Source organism: Bufo gargarizans, chromosome 1 (genome assembly GCF_014858855.1).
Source record: "Bufo gargarizans isolate SCDJY-AF-19 chromosome 1, ASM1485885v1, whole genome shotgun sequence".
NCBI lineage: Eukaryota > Metazoa > Chordata > Amphibia > Anura > Bufonidae > Bufo > Bufo gargarizans.
The window spans coordinates 694559684-694576650 of record NC_058080.1 but is presented as its reverse complement, the minus strand read 5'-3'; the positions used below and the strand labels follow the sequence as shown (position 1 = coordinate 694576650).

The following is a 16967-nucleotide window of genomic DNA, read 5'->3' as shown; positions in this document are numbered from 1 at the left end:
TGGCCGAATACTGCAGGTGCTTGAGTACAATTTAATACAATGAAAGGCAATGGGAGACCCGAGCATCAAACCAGGCACCCCCTTGCTCTGAAGAAGAGAGGGTGTCAGGTTCACAAAAAAAGGTTAGAAATTGATGGAAACCCCTTCAAAATGGTTTGGAAACAGCATTAAGAGGATGTCTGGATGCATCTTGGACCTGCCAAAAGCCAGGTATATGCAAGCCATCAATCTATCCATGAGACAGATGATGGGCTTAGTCAACATACTTTATAATAGCAGCCTTGTGCACTAGGAGACATTCCAAACCAGCTCTCATCTGAGAACCAGTAAGCCTCAAAGTTACTTCAGATCTGTTGGATGGCTTCAGTGGATCTGTGAACCTAGATCAATATCATTAGGGAGACAAAAAGTTTTCTGATTGACCTAACATAATATTCAATAACCTTTCTATACAGTTTTGTCATGTAAAAACTAATTTGCATAAACATGGACATATGGGAAAGACATGCAAATGAGCAGAATCTGCCTTGTTTTTCAGCTGAAAAACCATTTGCATGGAAAATTTGCGATCTACACTACTCATGAACAGTGCCATCTATTGGTTTTATAGTCTTATGACAAGACTATTACTCTTGTCATAAGACTATAAAACCAATAGATGGCGCTGTTTATCTTGTTGGGGCGCTGTTTATCTTGTCAGGGCACTAATAAGTGGGGCACACTGCTGAACAGAGTCCACACACAGTGTAGCACTCGGCCTATAATAGCCTGCGCTAACACAGAGGTGTATATCGGATTGCTGCTATCATTCACACATCTTCTAGCACTTTATCTGCGGTAATATAAGCTTGCTAGGGTGTATCTGAGGACTATTGCCCTGCTTGTAATGACTCATGAACAGCACCATCTTTTGGTTTCATAGTCTTATGACAAGACTATGAATCCAATAGATGGCGCTGTTCATAAGTAGTGTGGATCGCGAATATTCTAAACACAAATTTTTATTGCAAATTTTCCATGCAAAAGGCTACACTAATAATCTTGTCATAAGACTATGAAACCAATAGATGGCGCTGTTCATGACTCATGAACAGCGCCATCTATAGTTTTTTATAGTCTTATGACAATAATATTACTCTTGTCGAAAGACTATAAAACCAATAGATGGCTCTGTTCATAAGTAGTGTAGATAGCGAATATTCTAATCATGAATTTTTATCGTGAATTTTCCATGCGAAAGGCTACACTGATAATCTTGTCATAAGACTATGAAACCAATAGATGGCGCTTTTTATGACTCATGATTAGCACTATCTATTGGTTTCATAGTGTTATGACAATACTATTACTCTTGTCATAAGACTATGAAACCAATAGATGGCTCTGTTCATGAGTAGTGTAGATTGCAAATTTTTCATGCAAATCGTTTTTCAGCTGAAAAACAAGGCAGATTCTGCTCATTTGCATGTCTTTCCCATATGTCCATGTTTATGCAAATTAGTTTTTACATGACAAAACTGTATAGAAAGGTTATTGAATATTATGTTAGGACAATCAGAAAAACTTTTTGTCTTCTTAATGATATTGATCTAGGTGAGTAGGTCCACCCAAGCCATCCAACAGATCTGAAGTAACTTTGAGGCTTACTGGCTCTCAGTCAGATGAGAGCTGGTTTGGAATGTCTCCTAGTGCACAAGGCTGATATTGTAAGGTATGCTGACAAAGCTGTCATCTGTCTCATGGATAGATTGATATCTTACAAATACCTGGCTTTTGGCATATAGCCTTTGTGTGGTTGTTTATTGTTTTCCATAGATAATAGGAGTCCAAGACACATCCAGCTATTCTCTTAATGCTGTTTCTAACCTTTTTTTGTGAACCAGACACTCTTCTTTTCCAAGCAGGGGCTGCTTGGGGTTCTCCTATTGATTTCCATTGTGCTTTGGTGCTTTGTAGAACACATGAGCATACTGATGTGTTCAGCTGGAGCACACAAGCACTTTGGTGCATGATCAACACTTCTCTAAACTACTGAGAGGTCATATACTTATTTAAGCCACATTCCTATCAGTAAGATAAGTATTGAGCTTTGATGAGTGTTTATAATGTGAGAGAACAGAGATAAGGAGCCTGTCTGCTCCTCTGATGACGTTAAAGACAAAAAAAAATCCATAGGCAGCTAGTAGAGCATATCAGCTTTGTACAGAAAAATGATTCTGTATTGTTAATAAAGACCAATTGACTTTTTTTTAGGTATCCAATATATCAGTTCCCAGTGTCTGTTCCAAGAAATTTTCTAAAGTATTTTTTAGCATTTGACTGTTCCGGATGTGACAACATCCTGAGATGATTATTCCTCAAATTCACAGCTCTCATGGCAAAAAAGCTTTGTTGCTCCTGGAGACTGATTTTATTTATTTTTTTACTCCAGAAGTAGTTCCTACTTGCTTTCTGAGTGACGAATTCTACCAAATAGGCTGACTTTGGTGGGACCAACTATCTATCTTGGGGTATAGGAATCGGATGTGCCAACTGTTCCTGATGGCTGATGTCAAGGGAAAGAAGTTTGGACATGTTGGATTTTAAAATGTGTAATTCTGTGTTCTCAAGGGACATAAATGTTCAGTGACTTAATCCCCTCTCCACATTGAGAACACATATATATGCTTGGCCAAGTTTATATATGGAGTCTCAGTTTGAATTGCTGTCAGGCAAATGATATTGAAGATATGTGGACACCACAATTAATTTGGCTTTTAGTCCTTGTTTCTAATTTATACCTTCCATGCAGCTTAACAATTGAGTTGATTTTTATTGTACTTCAGGCATTTAAAATAATTGTACAAGACAAGATATCACCTTGTGTCACCTATAGTTAACCAGGCATCCAATGCAAGATCGGCTACACATCTCTTCTTAGCTCCACAATCCATGGTGAATGGAAGCTGTAAAATAAAGCATATGTATGCTATACAGTGAGCACAATGCACTACTGATCAAAGGGCTTATCCGACAAATTTAAAATAAAATAAAAATGTTATATTAATGCACACCATTATGTTAGCCATATCAATGTAAAAAATGTTGCATTCCACTGTCATTTTTATCTTTTTAGCTTCTTTACTAACCTCCTCTGCAGCTCTGGTCTCTTCTCTGTACCTCAACAAGTACCTGCCTCACCTAGGTGTGCATTGCAGTCAGTTCTTACTATCTTACTGACCCCCTTTGCCAAAGTTTTCCTCTCTTCTTTCCCTACATAGAAATAGTCTCTCACACACAGACCCAGCAATTCCACCAATATTAGCACTATGGTATGTAAACCCCCACCATCAATTTCCTTCTCCACTGCCTCTAGAAAGATATGTCTATATACTTTCTATGAAAGAAAGGTGTCTGGGCCACTTCACTATGAGATCCCTTTATTCACTGTGAATAATTAAAGGGATGACAGCGCTACAATATTGATGACCTAACAGGTCATCAATATCAGACTGGCGGGGGTCGGACTCCCTGCAATCTTACCAATTAGCTGTTTGAAGCAATAGGGGCACTGCCTTCACTTCACAATTACCTGTGCGTAGTCTCGCTTAGAGTCGGACCCCGACGATCTGGTATTGATGACCTATCCTTAGCATAGTGCAAGAAAATTTAGACTAGCACATCCAAAGTCACAGGTGCACATCCATAAAGCTAACATGCAGACAGCAACAAAACACATATGGCATCACACCATTACACATGCAAACAATGGAACTAGGGATTATTTTAGATTACAGTGGTACTATGCCTACTATACATGAAAAATGGAAGCTCTTTTGTATTTGCAGATGAGATTCCCCACATCCATAAGGCTACATTCACACGAACATATTTTTGATCAAATATGCGATGTCTGTGTCCGGCCGGGAGCTCCTCCTACTGGTAAGTGACAGATCATTAGGCAATGCGCCGCACAGACCTGTCACTTACCAGTAGGAGGAGCTCCCGGCCGGACACAGACTTCGCAGATCGCAGGTAAGTATGATGCTTCTATAAATTGCTAAGTAACCATGGCAACCGGGACTGCAGTAGCATCCCGGTTGCCATGGTTACCGATCGGAGACCCAGCGATTAAACTGGGACTCCGATCGGTACTCTGCACTGCCACCAATGATAGGGGGGGAGATTTTAATTAGGAGGGGGAGGGAGGGGAGAGGGCCCACTGGCCACCAATGAGTTAACTACAGGGGAGGGAGGGGGGGGCCCACTGGCCACCAATGAGTTAACTACAGGGGAGGGAGGGGGGGCTGGCTATCAACGAGTTAACTACAGGGGAGAGAGGGGGGGCTGGCTACCAACGAGTTAACACTGGCCACCAATGTGTTAACTACAGGGGGGAGGGGGGTCTGTCCCCTGCTGCCTGGCAGCACCTGCCAGGCAGCAGGGGGCAGTCATGTACACAGTTCTTTTAGTATATTCTAACCTGAAGCATCCCCATTACTATGGGAACACCTCTGTGTTAGAATATACTGTCGGATCTGAGTTTTCACAAAGTGAAAACTCAGCTCTGAAAAAGCTTTTATGCAGACGGATCTTCGGATCCGTCTGTATGAAAGTAACCTACGGCCACGGATCACGGACACGGATACCAATCTTGTGTGCATCCGTGTTCTTTCACGGACCCATTGACTTGAATGGGTCCGTGAACCGTTGTCCGTCAAAAAAATAGGACAGGTCATATTTTTTTGACGGACAGGATACACAGATCACGGTCTCAGCTGCAAAACGGTGCATTTTCCGATTTTTCCACGGACCCATTGAAAGTCAATGGGTCCGCAGAAAAAAAACGGAAAACGGCACAACGGCCACGGATGCACACAACGGTCGTGTGCATGAGGCCTTATTACAATACATTTCACTCTATTATGGCCCTTGTATAGTAAGCTGATCCTGTAATGCAGCAATACCAGTACTTCAGTGGCTAACCAGGAGCTAGCCTTACAAATGGCACAAATAAGGCTGAGTTCACATCACAATCATTTTTTCGTTCTTCTGATCCGTCAAATGAATAGAAAAATAAAGAAAAAAGATGGATCCTGGGAATCATTATGCACATTTGGCCTCATTTTGCGACATTTCCATCAGAGATCTGTTATTTTAGATGTAAAAAAAAGTCCTGCATGCAGTATTTTTTTCCCTGTCAAAAATAATCGGGGTCATTTATCAAACTGGTGTAAAGTAGAACTGGTTTTGTTGCCCATAGCAACCAGTCAGACTCCACCATTCATTTCGACTGCTCCTTTGGAAACTGAAAGGTGGAATCTCATTGGTTGCTATAGGTAACAAAACCATTTCTACTTTACACCAGTTTAATAAATGACCCCATATATTTTAAAACGTGAGCCATGTGTCGGATTTTATGTTAATGAGATTAAATCAGAAAGAACATTTATTTGTAATAACATGGCCGTAAGAATGCTAAAAACACCTTTATCAAGATTGGCTTTTCCTTAGCCAGTCTTGATCTTCTGTGTGCTGGAGAGAGATGTGCCTTATTTATTAACAGCCAGATGTCTCTTAGTAAATAAATTAGGGTCATATCTGGCGCTTTATGCACCACAAACTAATATCTATAACCAGTGTCAGACTAGGGTACATAGGGCCCACCAGTGTAACTGATTCTGGGGGCCCACCTTAGGGCTCCTGCACACAAACTTTTTTTTTTTCCATGTCCGTACCATTCCCTTCACTTCAATGGGGCTGCAAAAAAAAATATGACCCCAGTGTGCATTCCGTGTCTATATGTCCGCATGGCCGTTCTGCAAAATGATAGAACATGTCCTATTATTGTCGGCATTACAGACAAGGATAGGGCTGTTCTATTAGAGGCCGGCTGTTTTGTTCTGCATCACGTGGAATGCATGTTTTGCGGATCCGCAATTTGCGGACTGCAAAACATCTAACGGTCGTGTTCATGAGCCCTTACAGTGATAAATTTACCAAATCGTAACCTCCTCAGATTGCACATAATCTACAGTATATTTAAAAGGGTTGTCCTACCATAATGACCTATTGCCTATCTACAGGATAGATGATAAATATCAGATTGCTGGGGTCTGACTGCTGGAACACCCAATGATCATGAAAAAGAGGTCCAGAGACATTCAATTATATTACCGCCAATCTATGTACACAAGGGTCTTAAGACCACGTTCCCTTGATCATGGGGGTCCCAGGAGTCAGACCCCCACCAATCAGACGCTTATCACCTGTCGTGTCATAGCTGTTGGACCTTTTCACATTCCCTATCTTTAAAGGTTTTCTTTGGGTGTAAAAATAAATAAATAAAATTAAAATTAAAAATCTGGGCCAAAATTTGTGTCAAACTAAAATAGAAATGCTCACCTGTTAAAGGGCCTGTGTCCACTTTTTTAGTTACCCTCTATCCACAGGATCGGGGATAACTAAGTGATCCGTGGGGGTTTGAACGCTGGAGCCCCCACTGATCCCCCTTCTTGATTGAATGGCAGGTCGAGCATATGCCCTGCCTCTCCATCCATTCTCCATTCTCACACTGGAGATGGCAGAGTACAGCGCTGGCTATTTTCAGTGGTCCCAAAGAGAATAAATGGAGCAGCAAGGCATATGTGTGGCCTGTCACACCATAACAAGGGGGAACAGCACCCGTTCTTGGGATCAGTGGGGGGGTCGCAGCATCGGACCCCACTAATCATATAGTTATTCCCTATGGTGTGGAGAGGATTACTTGAAAATTGGACAACCCCTTTAAATCCTCCACCACTCCACCACCAGTATCTGTTTACATGACAGCAGTGATGCCTGTAAATATGGAATATCATCACTGCCGCCATGTAAACCATATGTGTCAATACTGGAGAATGTGACGCACTGTGCAGAATTGTTCAGTCATAAGTCCAACCCCCTTTGCAGGTCACAACCTTTAACAAAGCCCAAGTAAAGGCGCTAGAGGAGCAACGTGAGCAAAGGGCACAAACGAAGGGTCATAACTGAAACAGAGGCATTAGGGTCACCTGAGGCAGGGTAGTAGTGTGGATCCTGGAGCAGGGGTAACTGGAGAAGAGGCAATATTAGTGATGCATTTAGAGAAGGGGCATCTGGAGCTGGGGAACTAATGGGGGTGCACCTAAAGCAGAGGCATTAGGGTCACCTGAGGCAGGGTAATGGTGGTGATCCTGGGGCAGAGGTATTAGGGGGGCAACTGGAAAAGATGCAATATTAGGGGTGCATTTAGAGTGGGGGCATTGGGGGGCATCTGGATCTGGGGCACTTATGAGGATGCACCTAAAGCAGAGGCATTGGGGGGACCTAGGGCAGAGTCCCCTCAATGCCACTCTGAACTCTGCAGAGATCCGCACACATACACATATCTGTGTCTGCTATAAACAAATCCCCTATCTCCCCCTTACAGTCTCCTACAGCTCACTACTGTCACACACCTGAGAAATCAGCCCAGCACCTGTCACGACCCTTGGTCATGGTCGTGACTCCTTGGGAGCCGCATGCAGTTACCCGCGGTTTTGGTGTTGTGTCAACCGCAGCTGGGGGCACTTAGTGGTTTGCCTCAGGTGCGGTTGCCGCGGATAACAGGCATGCGTGCGGTTGCCCTTGGCAACGTGTTTTATGTGCACTCCCTTTGTCTGTTTGTGGTGCACTAGGTCATGTGTTGTATGCACGTAGACACCTCCCTTCACCTGCGGTTGTCCGCGGCAACGTCTGGTGTTGTTTGCATGTAGTGGAAGTGTCTCGGCCTGTTGGCTGTTCTTTAGGACACGGTTGCCGCGCATGCCGTTGCCGGGTGAGTGAGTTTGTGTGCTTTCCCCTTTATGTGTGTTTTCCCTTTCCTGTGGTGCAGGGAGGGTTAACTCTCTTCCCAGTGTGTGTGATGTCACTGGGCGTGTTCTGACCGGTGGGTGTGGCCACTTAGGCCTATAAAGCCTCTGTCTCTGGCTTGGCTCAGTAAGTTGCTTTCAGCCAGGCATAGCTGGAGCAGCCTCCTGTATTTTACCATCTACCAGTGGGGGCCTCCCTTCTGGTCATAAAACTATGTTTCACGGTGTTATGAAAGTGTGTGTGGGGTTTACTTATTATTGCAGCTTATGGTCCTGGGTTCCTGAGTGATGTCTGGTGTGTGCTGTGTCCGTTGGTGTTCAGAACTGCAGCACCTGCACATGGGTTCCAGGGTTTGTTGTCTGTGCCAGGTGAGCGATGTGTTGGTTCCTTTTGCCTGTCACTGCCATAGCTGTTTCTGTTTCCCTTTGTAGCTTGGCCTCATTAGACTCCTGTTTCTCCGTCTCCAGGAGGAACGGGCTGTCTACCCTGTTCTCTAGTTCAGGGCTGACTTGAGGGCTTGTAGGGACTATAAGGTTCCAGCGTATGAGCCCTCCTACCATCAAGGTCGGCTCATACTGACAGGAGACAGGGTCAGCATTAGGGACGCAATAGGAGGTGACCTGCTCCCTAATTCTGTGGTCCTGGCCAAGTGGTAACCCTACCATCTCCTGGCACCGCACGGCTGGGGGTTTCCTCCACCTCCAGCCGTGACAGCACCGCAGAGGAGTTCTTCTCTTCAGAAGCCAGTTTTCTGACAGCAGGGAGGGCAGGAGAATGGCCAGACATGTTCTCTACTCCTCCACTGCCAGCAGCCGGGAAGTTTAGAAGATACTGCGAGGCCTCCTGTACAATGTACACCCGTAGGAGACTGCATTACTGTGCGATAGTGCTACCTAGTGGTTACAATAATTATCTCTCCTGAGAAACAAGAGAAATAATTACTCCTTCGTCTTATCTTCAGGCGCAGCAGACTGGGGGCCCACCAAAGAATCCCCGCCTCCCAGGTAGGCCAGTCCGAGCCTGTCTACACCAGAAAGGGAATGGCTGAGGTCTGAGCTATAATGTTTCTGGTTTCCGGTTTCTGACATAAATTATAGTAAATCCGGGGGACAATGGAGGCTCTGCCCCTTGCCACTAAGCCCCGTCCCTTTTTTGCCACTTTAGAAAAGTGGTGAGAAGCTCAAGGAGTCGCAAATTATGGTACAAATATGCACCATAATTTGTAAATGTTTACCCGCATACATGTAAGGGGTTAAAAGTAAACATTGATAAATCTCCTTCTTTTCCCTTATCTCAAAATACATGTTTATGGGTACGACCACATGGTCAGATTTCCTGATGCAGTTTTGGAAGCCAAAATCAGGAGTGGGTCATATATCGGAAGAAAGTATTAAGGACAGATGCAACTTTTTGAATCACTCTTGGTTTTTGCTTCCAGAACTGAATCTGAATGTCTGGCCATATCCTAAAATGAAGAGTTATGACAAATCAGCTTTTCTGCATGGACAAACTTTACCCTACTACATCTACATATATATTAGTATTTGTGAACTACTTACATAGGCATTTACAATGTTTGGTCGTTCTTGGCTGAGAACAGGACCGTCCTCTGGATCCTTAAAATTAAACTCAACCGAAACGTTGACAGAGTTTAGAAAATCTGGCTTCTCCTATAATAAAGTACAGAAAATTATGGTGATCATTTGTTGGTGTCTTATACATTAGTGTTTTCCTTGCTTGTTTCTGTATTGTTTATAATTAAAGGGGTATTACAGTATGGAAAAATGCTTACCCTTCCCATCACAGGAGATTGCTAGAGGGACAGATTATTAGGACACCCTGTAATCAATTTATCATGGATTTAAACAATATAGTATTAACAAGCTATTACTTGCCACCATATAGAAGTTATGGTTGACACAGTCTCCACTTCGTGTGACAGTGCCTTGTACAGTTCTTCCATTTGTCTCTGTGAAAAGACTCCGGGAGAGGAACCTATGTGAATCCAACGTAATTTTGTATTCCAGGTCTGTAGACATAACCAAGAATATGTTAAAACAAGATCACTTACAAATCCAGTTTTATTCGTGTTCTCTCACACTCACCAAAGGTTTCCTGTTTGTTTGTCCCAGATTTAATAATAATATCAAAACAATATTTAGCAGTAATGCAGACAGCCTCCTTATTATGCATATTGCAATTTTTATGTTCCATATTGATGACATCCGGGTTAAAAAACGGCCTGACTTCCACCTCTGCAACATCCCGGGACCTTAGAAAAATAATCTATTTACAGTGAAACTGATTAAAATACATAAATTTTAAAGTTTTCAAAGTTCACCTTTAGATGATGTGTAGCCAATAACTGTAAAATATAAAAGTCCACCACGTTGTTAAATATCTTCATTACCAAGTTTGCTACTAGAAGCATCTACAACTGGTGGATAGAATTCTGTACTTCATAAGTGGTTCCTAAATACAATTGGTCTCTTGTGTAGTCAGATTCTATCAGTAGAAGCTCCCAGAATAGAGGATGTTCCTTCTAGTGATTATTCCTGGACTTGCCTCCTCTCAGATGTCACTTAGAACACTGCAATCACTGAGAATCATCATGTCAGCAGCAGATTATCCTATCAACCCTACTACATACCGTAATCTGTTTTGAGAAGTTGTACACAATTTTTTGGGCAAGTATTGTTAAATGTGACACCCACACCTCAACTCTTCTGCCCACTTTTTAGAAAAGTGGTAACTGTGGCATAAAAGGGGGAAAAGATGCAAATCTTAACGATAAACAGGCCAACATTTGCAACTTTTCTACACCAAAAAATTGGCATAGGACTTTAATATACTGTAGTCTCAATTTCCCTCCAATGTATCCACTTATATTAGTCCCCAGTAGGGGCAGATCAAGTTTGTTGGAAGCTCCCCCAGCAGCAATGACTTATGCATGACAAACATTCGATGGTAAATGTCAATGGTATCTGATGATAATCTAGTTTGTATAAGAGAGTCATTCACAATACTTGGCATCTTGTATTTTTACAATCACAGTCAGAAGTATCTGGCAACTGCTCATCCTTCCCTCTCTATGGGTATAAACATGTGGCTTGTCCGCTGCACTTCTTATAGCTGGCAATGCAGACATGAGATTAGAGCTCTGGTTCTTAGTAGTAAGCATTTGTTTAAGCGGCATAAATATATCTTCAAAGTTCACATATTATGAAATATTGGAGGATGTGCCTAATATATGACAAGGAGCAGGCCTCGTCATAAATTAGGTGCATCCTAAAATATCTTAGACAGATGTATAATTTGTTTGAAAGGTTCCCTGCCTGCTATTGAAATTATTATTTTATGGATCCAGCTAGAGACAGATAGCACAAGTGCATTGCATGAATGAGCTAAACTCAATCTGCTATCACTCAGTCTGACTAACAAGTTCCGTTCAGCGTACCTCCTCCTCTGCTGCTACTGAAACCTCACACAGCTCAGTAGTTAGTCAGGCAAGATGGGTGAAATCCTCTTTAAATTTCCTCAAGTGTCTGGGAAGGTCCTTAGGTCCTTCCTTGGATCTAGATCTAGTGCCCAGTGGGACTTACAATTTCCCTAACAAGCATGACAGATTAGTTGGCTGTACCTATTAAAAAAATAAAAGATCCTTCATACACACCAGAAAAGAGCTGCACCTCCAGCTCCTCCAATTGTTACATCTGTTAGGCCATCTCCGTTTAAGTCCAGTTCACCATGTATGGACTGACCAAAGAACTTGACTTTCTCCCCATCCCCACCTGATGGTATACGCTGTAAAGATTACGTTAATAGAAATGCTAAATTAGTGGAATATAATGAAATGTTTTCTGCATTAGACAAATAAACAAAGCAAACAAAAACATATGGGTTCATGTGCTTTCTCTACATCAGGGCCAACATCAACTTTAGGCAAGAAAAGCTTGGTGGTGTTCATGGAAATCTGGGTAAAGATGCTCTGCACTTGTAAGGCCAAAAGTAAACTAAAAGGGGGGTCCATTGTGATGCGGTCTCTTAAGGGCTCACACATTCTTGAATCTGACCATGTCTAAGTATACAAAGAAGTAGTTCTGTGACTATAGGGGTTGTCCACCTTTCATGAAGGCCATCACTAGCTGATCAGCAGGGGTCCGACACTCTGCATCTCTGTTGATCAGCTGTTTGGCTATATCTCCAGTGCCAGAAGCAGACAGCTCCAACTTTTTTGTAGTGGACTGTGCTTGTCACTGCAGTGCTGCCTGCTCTCAATGAAGTCCTATAGGCATCACGTAATAAAATTAGTGGGTTCAAGCATGACTTCAAGGTTTGGCATCAAAGAGTCTGAAATAGCAAGTCGTGTATAACTTAAAAGGGTTATCCAAACCTGGAAACCCCACTGACAATGCTTGGATCCCTCATACAGAGAATATTTTACCTGGTCCCCAACACCTGTGTCCTTCTGGATTCCTTCACACCCGTCACTGCATCTCCAAGGCATGCAGATCACAACATCTGTCAATGGGGGTGCAGCCAATAGCAGCGAAGTAGTCCTGCCCCCTTGCGTCACGTGTGACTTTACATGGTGGCAGGTCACCATTGCAGCCTGCTAGTGGCTGTACCCCTCTTGTCGATAGATTTTGTCATCTGCATACCGGGGAGATGCAGACGACGGTGGAGGGATCCAGAAGGACACATGCACCCGGGACCAAGTAAGTATATTCTGTATGAGGGGCCTGGGCATTGTGGATGGGTTTTTGAGGTTTGGATAACCCCTTTAAACAGATTGAAAGTGACTTCAGTTCCTTTGCAAAAATAGTGATGAGGCTCTTATGGACCTTCATAGTTATGTATAAACATATGTGTGTTCTTTTGGTTCATCTTTCTGCCACGCTACTTTTGGTACATGTGAATGTGCGCTAAACTGAATACACTGCAGTGTCAGGTGCACTCTATACTCTACAATTAGTAATGAAGCGAGTCTTCTCACTAGGCCTGCCCTAGTGATGTGATCTCATTACAGTATACATATACCTGAGCATAGTCTTTCTTTATAGACCTTCCACTTCCATGATAAATATACACAGCTCCTCTGTGATCTCCTTCTAATGGAGCTCCAATAGCCACATCATTGAATCCATCAAGGTTAAGATCCTTCACGGAAGCTATTGCTGTCCCAAAGCGAGCTCCGCACGGCTCATTCTTAGCATCGTCTTTACAAGTTTGGTTCAGAGGTTCCAGAGTCATTTGAAGTTTAAATGTTTTCTGTGAATACAAAAGGCCTCTGTATTTCTTCTTCACATTAACCACTTCAGCCCCGCTAGGTGAAACCCCCTTCATGACCAGAGCACTTTTTACACTTCGGCACTACACTCCTTTCACCGTTTATCGCTCGGTCATGCAACTTACCACCCAAATGAATTTTACCTCCTTTTCTTCTCACTAATAGATCTTTCATTTGGTGGTATTTCATTGCTGCTGACATTTTTACTTTTTTTGTTATTAATCAAAATGTAACGATTTTTTTGCAAAAAAATGACATTTTTCACTTTCAGCTGTAAAATTTTGCAAAAAAAACGACATCCATATATAAATTTTTCGCCAAATTTATTGTTATACATGTCTTTGATAAAAAAAAAATGTTTGGGCAAAAAAAAAAAAGGGTTTGGGTAAAAGTTATAGCATTTACAAACTATGGTACAAAAATGTGAATTTCCGCTTTTTGAAACAGCTCTGACTTTCTGAGCACCTGTCATGATTCCTGAGGTTCTACAATGCCCAAACAGTAGAAAACCCCCACAAATGACCCCATTTCGGAAAGTAGACACCCTAAGGTATTCGCTGATGGGCATAGTGAGTTCATAGAACGTTTTATTTTTTGTCACAAGTTAGCGGAAAATGATGATGATTTTTTTTTTTTTTTTTTCTTACAAAGTCTCATATTCCACTAACTTGCGACAAAAAAAAAAAAATTCTAGGAACTTGCCATGCCCCTCACGGAATACCTTGGGGTTTCTTCTTTCCAAAATGGGGTCACTTGTGGGGTAGTTATACTGCCCTGGCAATTTAGGGGCCCAAATGTGTGAGAAGAACTTTGCAATCAAAATGTGTAAAAAATGACCGGTGAAATCCAAAAGGTGCACTTTGGAATATGTGCCCCTTTGCCCACCTTGGCAGCAAAAAAGTGTGACACATCTGGTATTGCCGTACTCAGGAGAAGTTGGGGAATGTGTTTTGGGGTGTCATTTTACATATACCCATGCTGGGTGAGAAAAATATATTGGTCAAATGCCAACTTTGTATAAAAAAATGGGAAAAGTTGTCTTTTGCCAAGATATTTCTCTCACCCAGCATGGGTATATGTAAAATGACACCCCAAAACACATTCCCCAACTTCTCCTGAGTACGGCGATACCAGATGTGTCACACTTTTTTGCTGCCAAGGTGGGCAAAGGGGCACATATTCCAAAGTGCACCTTTCGGATTTTGCAGGGCATTTTTTACACATTTTGATTGCAAAGTTCTTCTCACACATTTGGGCCCCTAAATTGCCAGGGCAGTATAACTACGCCACAAGTGACCCCATTTTGGAAAGAAGACACCCCAAGGTATTCCGTGAGGGGCATGGCGAGTTCCTAGAATTTTTTATTTTTTGTCGCAAGTTAGTGGAATATGAGACTTTGTAAGGAAAAAAGAAAAAAAAAAGAAAAATCATCATTTTCCGCTAACTTGTGACAAAAAATAAAAAATTCTAGGAACTCGCCATGCCCCTCACGGAATACCTTGGGGTGTCTTCTTTCCAAAATGGGGTCACTTGTGGCGTAGTTATACTGCCCTGGCAATTTAGGGGCCCAAATGTGTAAGAAGTACCTTGCAATCAAAATGTGTAAAAAATGGCCTGCGAAATCCGAAAGGTGCACTTTGGAATATGTGCCCCTTTGCCCACCTTGGCTGCAAAAAAGTGTCACACATGTGGTATCGCCGTACTCAGGAGAAGTTGGGCAATGTGTTTTGGGGGGTCATTTTACATATACCCATGCTGGGTGAGAGAAATATCTTGGCAAAAGACAACTTTTCCAATTTTTTTATACAAAGTTGGCATTTGACCAAGATATTTTTCTCACCCAGCATGGGTATATGTAAAATGACACCCCAAAACACATTCCCCAACTTCTCCTGAGTACGGCGATACCACATGTGTGACACTTTTTTGCAGCCTAGATGCGCAAAGGGGCCCAAATTCCTTTTAGGAGGGCATTTTTAGACATTTGGATCCCAGACTTCTTCTCACACTTTCGGGCCCCTAAAAAGCCAGGGCAGTATAAATACCCCACATGTGACCCCACTTTGGAAAGAGGACACCCCAAGGTATTCAATGAGGGGCCTGGCGAGTTCCTAGAATTTTTTTTTTTTTTGCATAAGTTAGCGGATATTGATTTTTTTTTTGTTTTTTTCTCACAAAGTCTCACTTTCCGCTAACTTAGGACAAAAATTTCAATCTTTCATGGACTCAATATGCCCCTCACGGAATACCTTGGGGTGTCTTCTTTCCGAAATGGGGTTCACAAGAAATCCCGGCCCTCGCGAGATGACGCGTATATGCGTCGTTGAGCGCAGGGCTGCCACCTCCGGACCGCACATCTGCGTTAGGCGGTCCGGAGGTGGTTAAGAACTTATACATCTTAAAGTTAATGTCCACTTTAAAGGATAACTGTAATATTTTTTTTAATTTGCTATACCTGAGTTAGTCTGTCAATGATCGCCAAAAGATCTGTAATTACCTTATAATAACACCTTTTATTAATGTCTCGTGTCCCTTTCCACTGCTCCCTTAAAAGACCGTTGCTATGGCTCATCTGTCTCTGGCTAGGAAGACAGAGGGGCGGTCCTTCACACTGCATGCCTGCATTAGGCTTCAGAGTGAGGAGGCGTGTCTCTCTGTAATCCAATCTGATTGGCTGGCAGGAAGCTGCTGGCTACAGCAAGTTTGTATGTGACCTGAGAAAATGCAGTTTTGGCCTCAGAGAACTGGCAGAGGAGCCATCTTGAGAAGATCCTCATAAGGTAGGATTCAAAACAGCCGTAACTAAGGGGAAAACTCAAGGAAGTGGTAAGTGAATAAACTAAAGATTGCTTTATGCATAATGCTGCTGCAGCAGTAACATATGCTAAAATTGATTTTCTGATGCAAATATGACAGTTATCCTTTAAAGGAGTTAACCCATGATTAATGTGAAAAATAAAAATGTAGAACATGACCATCTCTTTCTAACAAATCTAGAACCAGCCCTGAACCTTAGGGTGGTATTACACTGCCCGATCTTCAGGCAGTGCGAGCGCTGCTGGATGTGTTACCTTCCTTTGGCGCTCGTTTGCTGATTACACAGGCTAATGCCTACTGAATGTGGGACAACGATTGATACCATAGTTGTTCGTCCCTCATCCTGTTCTATTCATTATCGGCAGCACATCCCTTATTACACAGAAAGATGTGCTGCCGATAATCGGGCATCTTACATCCTGAGTAAAGATGCCGATCAGCTGATGAACGGGCGCTTATTGACTGCTCGATTATACGGTTATCGGGATTGAGCATTCGTATTCCTGATAATAAGCCTGAAATCGCACAGTGTAAGGGCTCATGCACACAAATGTATTTTTCGTCTGTGTCCATTCCGTTTTTTTGCCTGTATGCGGAACCATTCATTTCAATGAGGCCGCAAAAAAAACCGCAAATTACTCTGTGTGCATTTCATTTCTGTAAGTCCATTCCGCAAAATAAAATAGAACATTTCCTATTCTTGTCCGTTTTACAGACAAGGACAGGTATTGTTACAATGGATCCACAAAAAAAAAACAGATGTCACACAGATGTCATCCTTTTTTTTTTTTTTTGCGCATCCGTGTTTTGCGGACTGCAAAATACATACAGACATGTGCATGAGCCCTAATAGGGTCTTTACATGGATCCTGATCTCTCCATATAAATTACAGCAATTACTCTGGTAGATATTCTTCAGGCTGACGGCTGAGGGGGTGTCCTATCTCAGGGGGCGTATTGTTTCTAAAGGTGTGTGTCCTTTCTCAGAGGGTGTGTCCTTTTGGCTGCA

At 42.5% G+C, this 16967-nt stretch overlaps 1 protein-coding gene across 1 annotated transcript in view; it reads right to left on the bottom strand.

The window, feature by feature from the left end:
• ITGA1 (integrin subunit alpha 1) overlaps window positions 1-16967 on the bottom strand; it is a 276177-nt gene that overhangs the window by 64380 nt on the left and 194830 nt on the right. Inside the window, exons 14-19 of the mRNA XM_044276225.1 lie at window positions 12892-13122; window positions 11525-11655; window positions 9957-10123; window positions 9747-9880; window positions 9411-9521; window positions 2860-2945 (exon numbers count right to left, since the gene is read on the bottom strand). Coding sequence (XP_044132160.1) covers window positions 2860-2945; window positions 9411-9521; window positions 9747-9880; window positions 9957-10123; window positions 11525-11655; window positions 12892-13122 — 860 coding nt within the window. The remainder of the gene's footprint in view (window positions 1-2859; window positions 2946-9410; window positions 9522-9746; window positions 9881-9956; window positions 10124-11524; window positions 11656-12891; window positions 13123-16967) is intronic.